This window comes from Mesocricetus auratus, unplaced genomic scaffold (genome assembly GCF_017639785.1).
Source record: "Mesocricetus auratus isolate SY011 unplaced genomic scaffold, BCM_Maur_2.0 Super-Scaffold_100011, whole genome shotgun sequence".
Classification (NCBI taxonomy): Eukaryota; Metazoa; Chordata; class Mammalia; order Rodentia; family Cricetidae; genus Mesocricetus; species Mesocricetus auratus.
In genome coordinates this window covers 42,716,420-42,735,237 of record NW_024429195.1, presented here as the reverse complement: position 1 = coordinate 42,735,237, position 18,818 = coordinate 42,716,420, and the positions used below count along the sequence as shown (strand labels likewise).

Genomic DNA, 18,818 nt, shown 5'->3' with positions numbered 1-18,818 from the left:
ACCCATTTTGTGTGTGTGTATGAGAGAGAGAGAAGAGACAGAGACAGACAGACAGAGTGAGAGAGACGGAGAGACAGACAGAGACAGACTGAGAGTGTGAGAGAGACAGAGAGACAGACAGAGACAGAGAGAGAGCGCATATTCATCATCAGGGCAGGTATAGGACAGTGAAGTAGAATGCAGGCAGTTCTATCTGTAAACCCTGAGATGGAGACCATTGAGAGGACCCTAAAAATGTTTGTCATAGAAATATGGAAGCTATGATTACCACCTTACAGGTCAAAGACATGGAAATTGTTAGACCCACATACAACCCATTGTTTCACCCTACACAGCACAGATAAAATCACAGCATATAATCACAACACATAAATCACAGCATATACCCACATCACATCTCATGGCATGTCTTCCCAACAACAGTGCATTTGCTTACCTTACACATCAAAGGTTTGCATTGTCTGGCTGTGTATGTATCATCTTTTCTCTGTTATGTGCAATTTTATATCACTATATATCCTGTTCCCTATATCCTTTCAAGATTTTCTCCTTACCAAGGTGTGACATTTGGATCGTACATCTGTAAAGAAAATAGTCAAGACTCAGAAACCCTCTCCAGGATTCTTTTCTACTGTCCCCAAGAACAGGTATTATTCTTCAAAACACAGGGGTCTATGATCCAAGTGTGTCCTCCTCTGCCCTTTCCCTTCTCTTTCTGTCTCTGGCAGAGTCTAGCTTTATCAGACAAAGCTCAAGTGCGTACCCAAGATATGTGAAAGTGGTCACCCAGTCAGGGCAAGAGATGCTGGGCACAGGAGAGGCTACTCCCTCTTTCTTCCTCTTTGAGTCAGTCTCTTTGGTGCCCACAACTATTTTGAATGACTTCTTCCCCAGGGGACGTTGGAGGCCCTGAGCTACGGTAGTGTCATTGGGTGAGATAATTGTGTCTGTGTCTCCAATGTTGGCTGTAGCCATCCTTTTTCTTAAATTAAAAACCAACGGTCCCCCTGATTTCATCTCTCCTGTTCCCACTCCTGTACGCCATGGCCTTCTCTTTGTTTTTCTTGGTCACAGATGTCATGAGGCTTGTGGGCCTCCCTGCCTCATATGTGGACCCTCCCCAGGGACATTTATCCCTGTGTATGAAATCTCACATCCTTGCTAAATTAGCAGATACTGTTAGTTAATCACCAAATCTTGACTTAGTCAGATTGCTCTTCCTGCTTGGTTCACTTTGCAAATGAAAGTGTTCTAGTGAGGTCATCACCTGTGTGGTTACTTTAGGGTTTACCCAGTAGAACCTCAAACAGAGTTCAGCATTTTTAATATTATTAGTCTGGGGAAGGAGTAGTAGACGATGGAAGCTGGCGAAGTCTAGAATAGAATAAATTGTGTTGTCTGCGGCTACCTGGACTTTCTCCTCAGTCTCTGATACCTTTGCTTTCCTCTCACTGTCTCCATTTGTCCTTACCACTCCACTCTTACTGAAATCACCAACTAGCTGCTCATTGCTTAATCTGGCTGTGAATCTTCTCTTTCTTTTAAAAAACTTAAAAATTTATTCTTTTCTTATGCAATACACAGCTTTTAAATACACATGACTTTTAAATACACATGACTTTTAAATGTTTTATTTTTTGTTTTTGAAATTATAATTTAGTCACATTTATCCTTTACCTTTCCTTCATTAAAACTCTCCTATGCACTCCTCCCCAATCTCCTTCAAATTGATGTCCTCTTTTTTCAGCTTTTATTACATGCATTTATAAATTTTCATTGCTGAAGTCTTAACTGAAATTGAAACTTATTTATTTTACTTATTTAGAAAGACCTTGAACATACTATGGCTACCTTAATACTTATAATGTTACTTTCACACATCTCCAAGAGAATGGTCATATTTGCTTCTTATTTGGGTGCTTAGCTGTTCCACTACAAGAGATAGAAAAAATGTTGTTTTGTTTATACTGATTGTTTTAGGGTTGGAAGAGGCTGGTGCACAGAGGAATGTTTTGGCACAAATCGCAGATCCCTCGTTTAATTCTATTTCAACTCATGCTAGATGCCTGCTCTTCTATCTTCTGGCGTTTAGAAAGCTAAACAGTAAGGCTTCCAAGCTCGCTCATAGCTCTGCTTCTACATGTGATATGGCTGCTGCCAGGCTGGAGCTCCTGCAGAGGGATGGAAAGCAGGAGCGAGACGGAAGTTTATCTTGTTTATGCTTGTCCCACCCATTAAGTCTAGCTCTGACTCTTAAGGTGATGGAGCTGCTCAACATGTGAGGTGAAAACATGAGATGTGCTACACACATCTTTCTAGGGATGTGTAAAGATGGAAGTAACATGGTTTTAGAGATGGTAATAGGTACAGTGTTTCATCTTCTTTTTAAAAAAGCATTTTTCTTTTATATTTTGCGATTATAGTAGAATTAGATCATTTTCCCTTTCTCTTGACTTCACCAGAAACTTCTCATGTTTGTTTTTCTTCTTTTCTTTCTTTTTTTGTTTTCGAGATAGGGTTTCTCTATATTGCTTTGGAGCCTGTCCTGGAACTTGCTCTGTAGACCAGGCTGGCTGCGAACTCGTAGAGATTTGCCTGCTTCTGTCTCCCCAGTGCTGGGATTAAAGGTGTGGGCAACCAATGCCCGGCCCCCAAAACTTCTCATATACCCCTGCTTAGTCTCTATTAAATTCATGCCCTCTTTTTATATAAACAAATATATTCTTAAATATAACCTGCTCAGTTTGTATAATATTACTTGTATGGATATTTTCAGGGCTGACCATTGGATAATAAATGGATATGCTCTTCCCTGGGGAAGACTTTTTCTTCTCTTCTCAGCATTCCTTATTTGTCTGTATTTTTTGCGTAGTGTTGAGCCCTCATTGTCTTTCCCCTATCTACTTTGACATGTCTATTGCCCTTGTCCAGCTCGTGTTTGGGCAGTCATTTGGTGAGACTCTGTGTGTAGATTCTGACATTACTAGGACTCACAGTTTTGCACCAAACTCCCTGATTCTCTGGCTATTAAAATCTCTCTACTCCTTCTTCATGTGCTTCTCTAGCCTTAATATTTGAGTGTTGTAAAGTCTCCATCTGTGCTGGGATTGACATCTGTGCACTTTGATTATTTGTGGTTTTCTGTATCAATCTCCATCTGTTGCAAAGTGAAGTTTTCCTGATGAGGTTTGAGGGCTACTCTGGTCTGTGGGTTTAAGAGCAAATGTGTAGATTGTTGTAGGGTTCACACTGGTTTAGTAAGTCAAGGTTATAGGTTCTCCTCCAAGGTCCATGGTTGTACTATCTCTGAGTAGTCAGTGAGGTTTCTAGAACTGGGGATGGTTTCCTCTTTTGGAACAACTTTGAGTCCAAAGAAAGAGATGTTGGCTACTATCAAGGTATGTGTGCCTCTACTGCACCCTTAGGCTTATAGTGCCATGATGGTAGTTATTGTAGTTCATAGGCACCATATCAGGGTTGTCTCTCTCCTCTAGAATCTTACATGGTGCCTTCTGGTACCCTGAAAGCTAGTCCACAGGAAGGAGGCATTAGGTCAGTTTTAGCTCAGAGATCCCTGGGGCCTCTCTCTGAAGTACATGGTATCTTAATATGGGCTTACTTTCACCTCTGGGAGGCAACCTAGGGCAACAGTGAGAGCTTGTAATTTTTTGTGGGGGTAATCTTTTGGACAAACATAACTAACAACTCAAAAGACAGTTCTTTAGGAGGTCTTTGGCTCTTAAGGGATTATTATCAGTCCATGTGAGAAAGGTTTGTTAATTACACAATTGTATTTATACACTGAATTATGGATGTTGGTTTTCTCAATAGATAATGATAGGATTATTTCTTTTTTGATTTAGTTTTTTAATGTAAATTAGAAACAAGCTTGCTTCACATGTGAATCCCAGCCCCCTCACTCCCCACCCTCCCCCACAGGAACCAAACACCCCAACCCCTCACCCCATACCCCCTCCACTTCAAAGTCTGTCATATCATCTCAGGCAGGGCCTAGGCACTCCCCACATGTGTCCAGGCTGAGAGAGCATCCCTCAATGTTGATTGGGTTCCCAAAGTCCATTTGTACATCAGTGCTAATTACTGATCTACTATTCAAGCCCCCATAGATTTCTGATGCCTCCTCAATGACACCCACATTCAGGGGATATGGATCAGTCCCATGCTGGCCTCTCAGTCACCAGTCTGGGGTCCATGAGCTCCCCCTTGTTCAGGTCAGCTGCTTCTGTAGGTTTTACCAGTCAGATACTGATTCCTTTGCTCATCACTCCTCCCTCTCTATAACTGGGTTTCAGGAGTTCAGTTCAGTGTTTAGCTATGGGTGTCTGCCTCTGCTTCCATCAGCCACTGGATGAAAGCTCTAGGATGGCATATAAGGTAGTCATCCATCTCAATATCAGGGGAGGGTATTTAAGGTAGCCTCTCCACTGTTACTTAGATTATCAGTTGCTGTCATCCTTGTATAACTCTGAAAATCTCCCTAGTGCCAGATCTCTTCTCAAACCTATAGTGACTCCCTCTATTATGGTATCACTGATCCTACTCTCCTCTATTATTCCAGTGACTCATTCTTCCTGCTCCCTCAAGTCCTCCTCTATCCTCCTCTTCTCCCCTTCTTTTTCTTCCAGTTTCCTCTCTCCTCCCCCCATTTTCCCAATCCTCTCAGGAGATCCTGTCCCATTCTCCTTCTGGTATCTATCCAGAAAATCATCCATTTCCTTTAAACTTTCTAATTTTGTGGAGTACAGGTTTTCAAAGTATGACCTGATATTTCTCTGCATTTCCCCAGTGTCTGTTGTTATGTCCCCCTTTATCATTTCTGATTTTGTTAATTTGCATGTTCTCTCTCTGCCTTTTGGTTAGTTTGGATAAAGGTTTGCATATCTTTTCGATTTTCTCAAAGAACAAACTCTTTGTTTCATTGATTCTTTGTATTGTTTTCTTTGTTTCTACTTTTTTGATTTCAGCTCTCAATTTGATTATTTCCTGGTGTCTGAGTTTGCTTCTTTTTGTTGTAGAACTTTCAGGTGTTCTGTAATCCTCTAGTGTGGCTACTCTCCAGTTTCTTCATGTGGGCACTTAGTGCTATGAACTTAACTCTTAGAACTGCTTTCAGAGTTATTATTTTATTTTCATTGAATTCCAGGAAGTTTTTGATATCTTTCTTTCTTTCTTCCTTTACCCAGGAGGGATACAATTGAACATTGTTAATTTCCATTAGTTTTTGTGGTTTCTGCAATTTGTATTGGTGTTGAATTCTAATTTTAAGACATTGTGGTTCAATATGATACAGGGAATTGTTCCAATTTTTTTCTAGAAGTAGGTATATTCTTTTGTGTTTGGATGAAATGTTCTATAGATGTCTATTAAACTCAATTGTGTCATTACTTTTGTTAGTTCCTTTGTTTCTTATTTTTCCTTTTTTTATTTAACTATTTACACATGTTACTCTCAGTTTCCTCTCCCTCCCCTCCTCCCCCAAGCCCTCAATCCTCCCAACCCCCCCACTCCATCCCCCTTCTGCTCCCCAGGGAGCCTAGGGACTTCCATGAGGGATTTTCAGGGTCTATCATATCTTCTCAGGCAGAGCCTAGGTTCCTTTGTTTCTTTGTTAAGTTTCTGTCTGGTGGTCCTGTCCAGTGGTGAGAGTGGGGTGTTGAAGCCTCTCACTATAAGTGTGTGGGGTTTAATGTGTGATTTGAGTTTTAGTAATGTTTCTTTTAAGAATGTGGGTGCCTTTGTATTTGGGATATTGCCTCCCTCATTATATGTGAAACTATAGGTCTTGAACTGTTTGAATTGTTTCCTTCAACTGTTTGATTACTTTTTCTTGGTTTTCCTTGCTTTCTTTAAGACAGGAACAAGACAAGGCTGTCCCCTCACCCCATACCTCTTCAATATTGTGCTTAAAGTTCTAGCTGGAACAATAAGACAACAAAAGGAGATCAAGGGGATAAAAATTGGAAAGGAAGACATAAAACTTTCACTATTTGTTTTCACATAAAACATATCACAGATGATATGATAGTTTACATAAGTGACCCAAAGAACTCTACCAGGGAACTCTTACAGCTGATTAACACCTTCAGCAAAGTGGCAGACTACAAGATCAACTCAAGACAATCAGTAGGCCTATTATATAAAGATGAGAAGAGGGCTGAGAAAAAAATCAGAGAAACATCACCCTTTACAATTGCCACGCACAACTTAAAATACCTTAGGGTAATGCTAACCAAACAAGTGAAAGTCCTGTATTACAAGAACTTTGAGTCTTTAAAGAAAGAAATTAAAGAAACACCAGAAAATGGAAAGATCTCCCATGCTCTTGAATAGGTAGGATCAATGTAGTAAAAATGGCAATCATGACAAAAGTAATCTACAGACTCAATGCAATCCCCATCAAAATCTCAGCACAATTCTTCACAGACCTTGAAAGAAAAATCCTCAACTTTATATGGCAAAACAAAAGATCCAGGAGAGCTAAAACAACCTTACTCAACAAAGCAACATCTGGAGGCATCATCATCCCTGACTTCAAGCTCTATTATAGAGCTATAGTCCTGAAAACAGCCTGGTATTGGCACAAAAATAGACAGGGAATCAAATTGAAAACCCTGAGATTAATCCACAAACCTATGAACAGCTGTTTTTTGACAAAGAAGCTAAAATTATACAATGGGAAAAAGATAGCATCTTCAACAAATGGTGCTGGCATTACTGGATATTGCCATATAGAAGACTGCAGATAGATCCATGTCTATCACCATGCACAAAACTTAAGTCCAAATGGATCAAAGACCTCAAAATAAATCCAGTTACACTGAACCTGTTAGAAGAGAAATTGGGAGGTACCCTTGAACGAATTGGTACAGAAGACAGCTTCTTGAAGATAACACCAGTAGCACAAACACTGAGATTGATAATTAATAAATGGGACCTCCTGAAACTGAGTAGCTTCTGTAAGGCAAAGGACACAGTCAGCAAGACAAAAATTCAACCCACAGATTGGGAAAAGATATCCACTAACCCCACATCTGACAGAAGGCTTATTTCCAAAATTTACAAAGAACTCAAGAAGCCATTCTCCAGAACACCAAAGGACCCAATTAAAAAGTGGGGTACAGAACTAAATAGAGAATTCTCAATAGAGGAGACTAAAATGGCTGAGAGACACTTGAGAAAGTACTCAACATCCTTATCCATTAGGGAAATGCAAATCAAAACAACCCCAAGTTATCATCTTACTCCTGTAAGAATGTTGAAAATAAAAAACCCCAATGACAGCTTATACTGGAGAGGACATGGAGAAAGGGGAACTCTCATCCATTATTGGTGGGAGTGAAAACTTGTACAACCACGTTGGAAATCAGTATGGAGATTCATCAGGAAAATGGGAATCAGTCTACCACAGGACCCATCAATTCCATTCTTAGGCATATACCCAAAAGATGCCCATTCACACAACAAGGATGTCTGTTCCACTATATTCGTAGCAGCATTATTCATAATAGCTAGATCCTGGAAGCAACCTACATGCCCCGGAACTGAAAAGTTAATAGAGAAAATGTGGTACATTTACACAATGGAGTACTATTCAGCAGAAAAAAACAATGAAATCTTGAAATTTGCAGGCAAATGGATGGCACTAGAAGAAACCATCCTGAGTGAGATAACCCAGTCACAAAAAGACAAACATGGTATGTACTCACTAATATACGGATTTTAGACATGGATCAGGGGAGTGTCAGCCTACAATCCCAGGGCCAGTGAATCTGGGAAACTGGGAGTTTCCCTAGAGAGATGCACGATACCCCAGAGAAGTGGAAAGAGGCAAGATCTCCTGAGAAGATTGGGAACATGGGGGAAGAGGAGAGGGAACCAAGAAAAAGAGAGTGGTTAAAAGGAGGGTAGAAGAAGATATGGGGGAACAGGAAGGTTGTGTTGGGGTGAGAATAGAGGAGACCAGGATGAGAGATACCATAATAGTTGGAGTCATTATAGCTTTGAGGAGAGAGCTGACACCAGTGAGATTTCCAGAGATCTACAAGGATAACACCAACTGGAAAACTAATAATAGCAGAGAGACTACATTAATAGCCCCTACCTAATGATAATCTTGATGGCTTCCTTATATGACATCCTAGAGCCTTCATCCAGTGACTGATGGAAGCAAAGACAGATACTCACAGCTATACACTGAACTAACCCGCAGGAATCCAGTGACAGAGATGGAGGAGTGATGAGCAAAGTGGTCAAGACCGTGCTGGTGAAACCCACAAAGACAGCTGACTGGATGGGGGGAGCTCTTGAACCCCCAGATTGATAGCTAAGAGGCCAACAGGGGACTGATCCAAACTCCATGAATGTAGTGTCTGTGAGGAGGCCTCAGCAATCTCTGGGGCCATAGGTAGTAGATTAGTGTTCACCATGGCATACAAATGAATTTTAGGAGCCCATTGTACATGGAGGGATGCTCTCTCAGCCTGGACACATATGGAAGGGCCTAGGACCTGCCCTGGATGAAATGACAGACTCTTGAGATCCCCCAAGGTGGGCCTCACCCTCCTTGGGGTAGGGTTGTGGCTGGGGCAGAGAAGGGGGAGCTGGGATTGACATTTGAAGCATACACGTTTCTAATTTAAATAAAAAAAGAAAAAAGATATTTGTTGATTTCTTTCATTTTTTGGTTTGTTTTTTTCTTCTAATTCTTAATGGATTTTCTCATATCTGATTTGAGGGCCTCTATCATTTTCATGAGGTTGTTTTGAAAGGCATTCTTTTCTGTTTCATATGTGTTGGAATGTTCAGGTCTTGCTGATGTAGTCCCTAGACTCTGGTGGGTTCCTATTGGCTTTTCTGTTGTTGACTGCGGTTTTGTATTGCTGTCTTCCAATCCCTTCTTTCAGTGGTAGCTTATGGGGTCTCTTCCTCTCCTGGTGGGTATGGGTATATGGTTCTCTTCTGGTGATCTCAAGCAGGTTCAATATCTCTATGGGTGTCATGATGGGTGCAGGTAGGTGTGAGACACTCTAGGAGTGGAGTAGGCCCAGGAAGATGGAAGCAGGGGGATGTTGGGAGTTGGGGCCCTGAGAAGATCCCACACTCACCTCAAGCACAGGGCAACTCAAGCAGAGGGCAGAAGGCAGAGGGAGACTATTGAGGGCTGCTTTCCTGCCATTCTGGTTCCAGAGCCGCATCAATCCCAAATGAACACAAAGGAGGCTATATTAATTATGAAGCTTGTGGATGTTTGGTTGGTTTCTTACTGGCTATCTTGGACTCAAGTATTTACCTCATAATTGTTAATCTAAGTATTTTCTCTTACCGGAGAAAAGTGTCTGGACCATTTATTCCTATGGCGACTACATGATGTCTCCTTGTGTTTCTCTTTCCCAGAATCCTCCTTGACTCCTAGTCCCACCTATCTTGCTTCCCTATTGGCCAACAGTGCTTTATTGACATACACACAGGACTTCCCCATCAGGAGACCAAGCGACAGGATGATTTATTATGACCTTTCATGTTATCCTTACTAATATTTTTTACCCTCCTCTCTCATTCTTCTGCATTGATCTTCCATATGCCTCCCTAATAAGAAGAGTCTCATTTTCCCATTTCCCTTATCAGACCATTTTTAATCTTGCTACTCCCTTTTCTTTTGCTTCTCAACACCTGCTACATTGGCAATGGTCCCTATCTTAGTTAGGGTTTCTATTGCTGTGAAGAGACACCATGACCATGCAATTCTTACAAGGAAAACATTTAATTGTGGTGGCTCACTTATAATTCAGAGGTTTAGTACATTATCATCATGGTGGGGAGCATGGCAATGTACAGTCAGACATGGTTCTGGCTACATCTTCATCAGAGGGCAACAGGTAGTATATCTGGGTGGTAGCTTGTGGTCTCAAAGCCTATCTCTACAGTGACACACTTCCTCCAACAAGGCCATACCTACTTCAACAAAGCTGCTCCTCCTACTGGTTACACTCCTTATGAATTTGTGGGGGCCAATTATAGTCAAACTACCACAATCCCTATTGGTTTTTGTAGTTGCTTCATGATATGTACTCACATTTGAAAATTTGGAGATAGGAGCCTGTGATGAAAGAGAAGGTGTGACCTTTATCTTCCTGGGTTTGGCTTACCTCATTCAATATGATCTTTTCTGATTCGACCCATTGACCTCTAATGTCCATGGTTTCATTTTTATTTATAGCCAAATAGTATTGCACAGCATATGTGCACCACATTTTCCTCAGCAGTTGAAGGACATTAAGGTTATTTTCATTTTCTAGATATTGTGAATGGAGCAGCAATGAGCATGGCTGAACAAGTATCAGTGTAGTAGGGTCCTGAGTCCTTCAGGTATATGCCAAAGAGTAGAATATCTAGGTCAGATGAAGGTTCATTCTCCCCCAAAATAAGTTCAAAAACCCAATTCAGTAACTGCATAAATCACAAAATGGAAACATAAGAAATATGAAAATGCAAAAACAAAGAAAAAATGATCATGAATTTAGAAGAGAGGAAAAAGGCACAAGAGTTGTGTTAGAGGAAAGAAAGTAAAGGAAGAATTATGATGATTATAATATAATATCAAAATAGAATAATATAATTTTTAAAAATAGAAGTAGAGAGAACCCAATATGAGTCAAATATTTTTTGCAATCTAGCATCAGGCATCAATACCATCATGCTCTTCATATTTTTATCATTTACTTAGTAATTCTAACCTACTTTCAAAAGGATATTCTGATAAGTTTTCCATCTTTTGTTCAATCTGGAAAACCAACTTCATGGCTCCCCTTAAATTCCTAAGCTCTTGAAGGTTGGTCCCTCCAGAACCATTGAGGCTGGTGCTGAGCCTATGTTTGTCAAGAGACAGTGGTATGTTTTAGCTGCATTCACATTAGAAGCTACTTTTTTTTTACTTGTGTACCAGCCACCCTGTTCAGTGTGGCCTCTGAGCTAAGCAGGTTCTCACTCACAGAGACTGTCTGTGCATTTTTGAATGACTGATATCCATCCTATGGACGGTTCTCAGTGCATTGGAGAGTGGCAGAGGCAAACGGAGTTGAGATCTGCCCTGGGACAGGTGAACTAATGGAACCCAGAACTCTCCCTGAAGTTCTCCATGCAACTATATTACAACCTCTAAATAAAAGAAATAATTAGAATGTAAAAACTGTATGTTATTAGACAGTAAAAAGCAAACTAGTTATCTATTTGAATTGAAAGCTTGTAGCCAAAGTTGTTAGGTATGCTACTATGAACATAGTTGAGCAAGTGTCCTTGTGGTATAACTGAGCTTCCTTTGGGTATATAATCAAGAGTAATATAGGTGGGCCTTGAGGTTGATTCCCAATTTTCTGAGAAATCGCCTTACTGATTTCCAAAGTGGCTGTACAAGTTTGCACTTCCACCAGCAATGGAGGAGTGTTCTCCTGCTCCACATCCTCTCTAGCATAATAGAAAGTACCATGTAAATTTTTTATTTAAGCTAACTAGTAAGATGTACTTTCTCCTGAAGCTGGTGGTGTATATTTCTCAACTATGCTGTAACAAATTGAGGACTATCTAGGCAGAAACACCAAGGCAGGAATTGACTAAATGTCTCCATGACATAATAAAAAATAATGGTTGAATTCTTTGATTTATAAAGGTAAATGCCAGGGTAGATGCAAACTACATATATACTCAATTTTGTCTTTTTCCAGGCATGCTCTCAATTTACTTTGCTGATTATCTGTAATAGAGGACATATAGTGTTTTAGGTAAGAAATGTTGCTTCACTCTTATTCCTTCTATCAGACTAAGTCACTTTATTACTAAAATTTAAGCATTGTAAAGTGTTCTTCATTGATATAAATCATCTCTGTCTAATTTAAACTTCAGTTAGTTAGGATAAGAAAATTGAGTCACCATACTTCCAGAATTTTTGTCATGTCATATGAGTACTGTATATATTTTGACTTATCCGATGTTGTTTAGTCATAAGGCTTTTCAAAAGTCTCCCCCAAACCCACAGTCACTTTTGCATTTTTGGGAATATAAAACTAGAGGAATCTGTGAAAGGGAAACATAGCATATGCATCCCCAGAGATAGAAAAACAAGTGCATGTCTGGCTAATTAATTTTGGCAGTCCTTTAGTCTCGTTCCCCTGGGAGTAATTATGCACTGTAGGAATATAGAATGTCATTTTCACATGAAGCAAAGAAAAAGACTGCTGATGGACAGATTGCTTGCTGAGAAATTGCCTCAAATTATCCTCTCAATATTGTTAGTGAAAGGACACTCACTTTGGTTATTAAGTAGTTTTTAGTAAGAAAACATGAATTGCAGTGTTGGAACATAGCTGTGTATAAAACAAATTCCAACTGGATAAACTATACCACAAATCAAAACCAAGAGATGATTTTTAAATGTTGATATGAAGGGTTTGGGAAAGACAATGTGTTCTAGTTGAGTGAATTTGAGAAGTACCAAAAACTTCTCAAAGGAGAATAAGTGCCATTTAAGATTTAGAAGGACACAATGAGGAGTCTGTTTTGAGACTAGCTATTTCACAGTTAAAGTTAGACAATTCATTAGCACCATACATTCCAGGCTTCCAATGAATGCAGGCATCCAAATCATGGGAATGCTAGCCTGTGGTTCATACTAAGCAATGATAAAGAGAAAACGGTACTTAATAGTTGGGATAGCATAGAGTGTTTGTGGGGCTGAAGTCGTAGTATCAGGCACATGAATCACAGGAGGCTGAGTGTAGTTGGGAAATCTATCTCATGCATATATTAATATTAGTCACAGAATCCTGATCTTCAGACATTGGATACACTCATTAACATTCAACCTTTTTTCTTTTCTTTGTTTCTTAAAATTATTAGGTTTCTATTATTTGTCCAAAATGATGAATTTTACTATGTCACTTTCATAGCAGTGTATAATGTAATTTGATCACTTTAATTTCTTCTTATCCTCTTTTGTCTCCTTTGGTCTCCCTATGTCCCTCTCCCCTTTCTCAAATACTCCTTCTGCTTTTCAGTATATGAGAAGAAACATGGGATTCCTGTCTGAGTTTCTCTTTCCAATTTAATTTGATGATATCCAGTTCTAGCCATTTTTCTGAAAATGATATATTTCATAATTATTTATGGCTAAATAATACCCCATCATGTACATATGCCATGTTTTTCTATCTTTATCTGTTGAAGGAATTCTAGGTTGAATCTACGACTTTGCAAATATTGAATAGTCCACAGGTATGCAGGTACCTCTGTTGTATGTTGGTTTAGGTTCCTTCAGTTGAGTACCCAGCGTTTGTACAGCTCAAATTTCAAGTTTTTTCTTAATATCCATATTATTTTCTATAGGATCAGGATTAATTTACATTTACCATAAAAATGTATAAGGATTCTTCCTCCTATATCCTTGTCACTATTTGCTGCTTTAATTTTCTTGATGACAGCATTATTTCTTTTATATTAAGATGAATCTTGGGGGGCTGAGGGCATGGGAGGACAGGAGGGAGAGGGAGCTGGGACTGATATGTAAAATAAGATTGTTTCTAATTTAAATAAAAATAACTCAAAAAAGAATTCTAAACATGAACAAACACATATTAAATGCACTCTTAAAACAACAACAACAAAAAGAGAAACCTTAAAGAAAGTGGGTTGAACTAAATTCTAAGAAAATGTTCACTTGGAGGACACCATATTCACTTTGTTAAGACTAATTTACTTCAGGAAAAAATTCATAAAATGGTATTTTAGTCCATTATCAAACTAAATATTTATGCTTGGAATAATAAAATAATTCTAGATCAAGGAATTCAAAAGATTAGTCACCAAATTGAACAAACCATTAAGCTAGAACGATTGACAGACAAGAGTTTTTGAGATGGAGTAGTTCTATTATACAGCTCTGGCTGTCCTGGAACTCACTATGTAAACCAGGTTGGCCTTCAACTGTCAAAGGTCTACCTTCCTCTGCTTCCTTAGTGCTGAGATTAAAGGCCTAAGCCACTATGTCTGGCTCCAAATTAATTTTCTAAACTCTAGAATATAATCTAAAAAAGTCTAGAAAGAAGATGATGAGGAAAAAGCAGCTAAACTTTATTATGAAAATATTTAGTTGTGGGTTTCATACCTCATCATTTCTCAGTAAAGTTACCTGGAGTTGTACTTATTTTCACTTATTGATTATTAACATAAGCCTTTTCAGCTAAGTTTTGTGTAGTTTATCTTGAAAATGTATACATATAAGTAATATTATACAGATTGGGCAGATTAGTTACACATAACACACACACACACACGCATGCACGCACACATGTCTAACATCTTTTTATAGGAAAAGTGTGTATTAGTGTATATAGCAAACATTCTTAGCCCCACATGCTTCAAAGTCTACAAAAAGCCAATACTTTTAAAAAAAGACTGAACCATAGAAATATTGAAAGACAACTTAAGCTATTATGACTATGCCAGGAATTTTGAGGACTACCTAGGGCATGGAACAAATACTTGTTTTCACAGCCAGAGAAATCCACACATCAGGAAACTGATAGAGGTTCTCTCCAAGGAAACGTGAGGTGAGCAAATCAATGTATGTATGCTTAATGGTCAGGGCTTGGGGCCATAGTAATTATTTTTTAAAATATTTATTTATTTATTTATTTTATGGATATGAGTGCTCTATCTGCATGTATGACTTTATGCCAGAAGAGGGCATCCGATCCCACTATAGATGGTTGTGATTTCTGGGAGTTGATCTCAGGACCTCTGAACAAGCAGCCAGTGCTCTTAACCACTGAGTCATCTCCTCAGCTCCCAGTAATACAGCAACTTTTGGAATTTGAGCCAAAAAAAAGCATCTAGTCCCACATATTACCATTATTAAGGGTGGAATAGTGGAATATAAAACCAAGATATAATCAATGCATTGAATCACACAGGGCAGTATTTAATTTGAGTAGACCTTTGTAGATACAATGAGAAGCAGCCACACAGCAGAGGCAGGAGACACTGCCTCATTTTAATCAGTGCTGGGAAAATGATTTTTCAGAGTTACCTGTTGCTCTTTTCTTAGCTTTTGCTTTTTGCCCAAAGGATAAATTCTTTGAAAATAAATTCATTCTTTTAAAATGTCATTCCCGTTTTGGCAATATCAAATCAATCACACTCAGAAAAATTTAAGGGGTATCTAAATTTTAAAAGATAACTGTGTCAAGTAAAGCTGAAATAGAAAAGATAAAAGTGTTCAGCTAAGTTCTAGTGAGGAACCTGGCACTAAAGAAATTTCTGGGAATACAGAAGGATGACCCCAACTATGACGCTAAGCATTAGTAGAGAGGGTTCCTAAACTAGCCTTCTCCTGTAACCAAATGGATGACTACCCGAATTATCATCAGAGAACCTTCATCCAGCAACTGATGGAGACAGATGCAGAGATCCACAGCTAAGCACTGAACTGAGCTCCCAGTGTCCAGTCCAAGAGAGGGAGGAATGATAATATGAACAAAGAAGTCAAGACCAGTTTGAAGATACCTACAGAGACAACTGACCTGAGCTAGTGGGATTTCATGGATCCTGGACTGATAGCTGGGGAACCTGCATGGAACTGAACTGGGTCCTCTGAATGTGGGTGACAGTTGTGTGGCTTGAGCAGTCTGTAAGGGCCACTGGCAGTGGGACCAGGATTTATCCCTAGTGTTTGAATTGGCATTTTGAAGCCCATTCTCTTTGAAGGGACACCTTACTTAGCCTAGATATAGGGACAGGGCCTTGGTCCTTCTCAAAGAGATGTGCCAGACTTTGTTGACTCCCTATTAGAAACCTTACCCTCTCTGAGGAGTGGATGGGGCTGGAAGGAAGGCTGGGAGAGAAGGAGAAGGGAGGGAGTGGCAACTGTGATTGGTATGTAAAATGAGAAAAGATTGTTTTAAAATAAAAAATCATGTCAAAATAACATTCAGCTAAGTTGAATACAGCAGTAAATAGGAAAATCCAATAATGTGAATACACACAATATAGTTTTTTTAAATTAAAGCAGTGAATTTCTTTACCCTTACATTTTATTTGACATATATTTTTTGATCAAGTTCTTAAAGGATTCTTTCACCTGTTTGTTTCTAAGGGAGTAAATAAAAGGATTCAACATTGGGGCAACAGAGGTGTTGAGCACTGCTACACCCTTTGTCAAAGCAACTCCTTCCTTTGCTGAGGTTTTGACATACATGAAGATGCAGCTTCCATAGGATATGGAGACAACAATCATGTGTGAGGAACAGGTGGAGAAGGCCTTTTTCCTTTGCTCAGCAGAAGGGATTCTTAGAATTGTCTTAAGGATGAATAGATAGGAGAGAATCACTAACGTTAAGGTTACCATGAGAGTGAATACTGCCAGGAAGAATGCCAACATCTCTAGGAAGGCCGTGTCTGTGCATGAGATGAGCAGCATGGGAGAGGAGTCACAGGCAAAATGGTCAATGATGTTGGAGTCACAGAAGTCCAGCTGAAGCCCCATGATCACAGGTGGAAAGATGATGAGAAACCCAGCCAACCAGGAGCTTATTACAAGCTGAATGCAGACCCTGCTGTTCATAATTGTGGTGTAATGTAAGGGCTTACAGATGGCCACATATCGGTCATAGGACATGGCGGCCAGAAGGAAAAATTCAATCGAACCTAGGAGTATAAAGAAGAACACCTGGGCCATGCAAGAATTGTAGGAGATGGTCATATCCCCTGTCACAATGCTCACAAGGAACCGAGGAATACAAACTGTTATAAATGAGATTTCTAGGAAAGAGAAATTCCGAAGAAAGAAATACATGGGTGTCTTGAGGTGTGAATCTACCAGAGTAAGGGTAATAATGGTCAGATTTCCAGTAATGCTCAAAATATACGTGAGAAGTAAAAATATGAAAACAAAAATGTTTAGCTTTGGGTCATTTGTTAATCCTAAAAGAATAAACTCCCTCACAGATGTTCGATTTTTCATTTCTTCTTGTGCTCTGCCAGGTCTAGAATTGTGAAATGAATTAGAGAGTCAGGATAAATTTGAATTATATTTGTGTTGTGATACGTGTTTGTAGCAATATTTGTAACAACCTGAAGCAATAGTAAATCATTCACCAAATTATTGAGTTCTAAAAGTGAATATTAATTACCACAAACAAGTACACGTCTGATGATTGCCTTGAATATAGAGCTATTTAGTATCAAAGTATTTACTTGATAAATATAGCAAGTACAGCAACAGATGAAAATCATGCCACTATAGGTCTTTTGTTGTAGTATATGAGTAGAGATATCTGACAATGATGAAACTACTTAAAAATGAAAAATATTATTTTATTTTTATTTATTATTTTAATCTCAAAACTATCCCACTTATTTTTGTGTATAAAACATTTAAAATGTCAATTTTAGAAAATATGTACAAATATTCTTGACTGAAGAATTAATAATTTCCAAAGTTTAAAAACCTGTTTAGTGTTTCTTTATTGAATTAAATAATATTTTTCACTTTATAGATGAGATTCTAATAGCTAGATAATAAACAAGGGCACAGAATAATTAGAAAATGGAAAAAGAATAAGTGAACCATGGAACAGAAAAATAGACTTAACACTGTATAATGTAGTGTGGACATGCCTGAAGAGTGCAAACCCAGTGCTCAGTGGGTTTTTTTAAAACCCGACTGTCAGTGTTTGATGCCTTGGTTTTGGACAATTGTTCACACTTTTCATTTATGTCTACTGTGATTTTCAAACATAACAAGATTATTCATTGTATAACTTAAATTTTGAAAGATAATTGGACTAAATACAGTAGCAGGAACATGCTATGGGGATGACTATAAAGAAAATCTCTAAAGTAGGAGAGGTCTGACAGGTGATATGATCTTGGGTATTGGTAGAAAAGATAAAAGCCAAACTCACCAAAGTAATGTGTTCTACAATTAGTGATCTACTAAAGTTGAGAATTCCTTGGGTCCCAATGAGCAGCAAAAAGCTCAGTAGGCAGGTACTCCCTGGTCAATGCACACTATGGGTGACAGTCCCAAACTGAAAAAAGTATTTTTTTAATTTTAATTTTAAATAGCTTGTTTTACATGTCAATCCCAGTTCCCTCTCCTTCCCATCCTCCCGCACCCCCCCATCCCCCCATCCTCCCATCCTATTGCCAATTCCTTCCGCATAGGGGATATCTAGAGTCTGTCATTTCACTCAGGGTAGGGTCCAGGCACTTCCCTAAGAGTCCAGGCAGAGAGAGCATCCCTCTTTGTGCTATGGACACATGATATCTGTTAGTATTGGAGGGATAAACACTGATCCACTGCTCAGAACCCCATAGGTAGCCCAGGCCTCCTCATTGACTCTCACATTCAGGGGGTCTGACCCCCTGAAAAAAGTATTTTTTAATTGAGTAAAAGTGTCTCTGGCTGCAGTTACTATTTAGTAATAAACCTAAAGGCTGTGGAAACAGAACAGTGAAGCAGACAACAGGAATTCTGAATCAGAGGTCATGGTATCTTGGAACTCTCAAGATCATTTAAGACAGATGGAGAGAGAAAGGTGGGGAAGAGGGGAAGAAAGGAACAAAACTAAGAAAGAAAAAAGGGAAGGAGGCAGGCATATTTTCAAAGTACTTGAAGCAATACTCACAGCTAAGAGGCAATAAAGCTGTATATTTTGTTTGCTCCCCAGTTGAAGTTCTTATCTGGTAAAAGGGGAAAAGACATTAAGTATGAGTGAGAATCAAGAATCAACATCTTGGAAGACAGT

The 18,818-nt window shown here is 39.0% G+C and overlaps 1 protein-coding gene across 2 annotated transcripts; it reads right to left on the bottom strand.

Moving 5' to 3' along the window:
* Positions 1–14,699: 14,699 nt before the first annotated feature.
* Positions 14,700–17,035, bottom strand: LOC101826289 (olfactory receptor 6C76-like). 2 transcript variants are annotated; one of them, XM_040754287.1, is made up of 2 exons: positions 16,110–17,035; positions 14,700–14,721 (listed from the first exon to the last, which is right to left on the bottom strand). In XM_040754287.1, the coding sequence occupies exons 1-2, from the start codon at positions 17,027–17,029 to the stop codon at positions 14,700–14,702; spliced, it is 942 nt and encodes a 313-aa protein (XP_040610221.1). In that variant the 5' UTR covers positions 17,030–17,035. The 2 variants fall into 2 exon arrangements, with proteins under 2 accessions (XP_040610221.1, XP_005079864.2); XM_005079807.2 differs by lacking the exon at positions 14,700–14,721 and having other exon boundaries at positions 16,094–17,029.
* Between the last annotated feature and the right edge of the window lie 1,783 nt (positions 17,036–18,818).

Coding starts and splice junctions, on each gene's coding strand:
- LOC101826289 (XM_040754287.1), bottom strand. CDS start 17,029: ATGAAAAATCGAACATCTGTGAGGGAGTTTATTCTTTTAGGATTAACA. Junction 14,722..16,109: donor AACTTGATCAAAAAATATAT/GTCAAATAAAAT, acceptor ACATGCAGATAG/AGCACTCATATCCATAAAAT.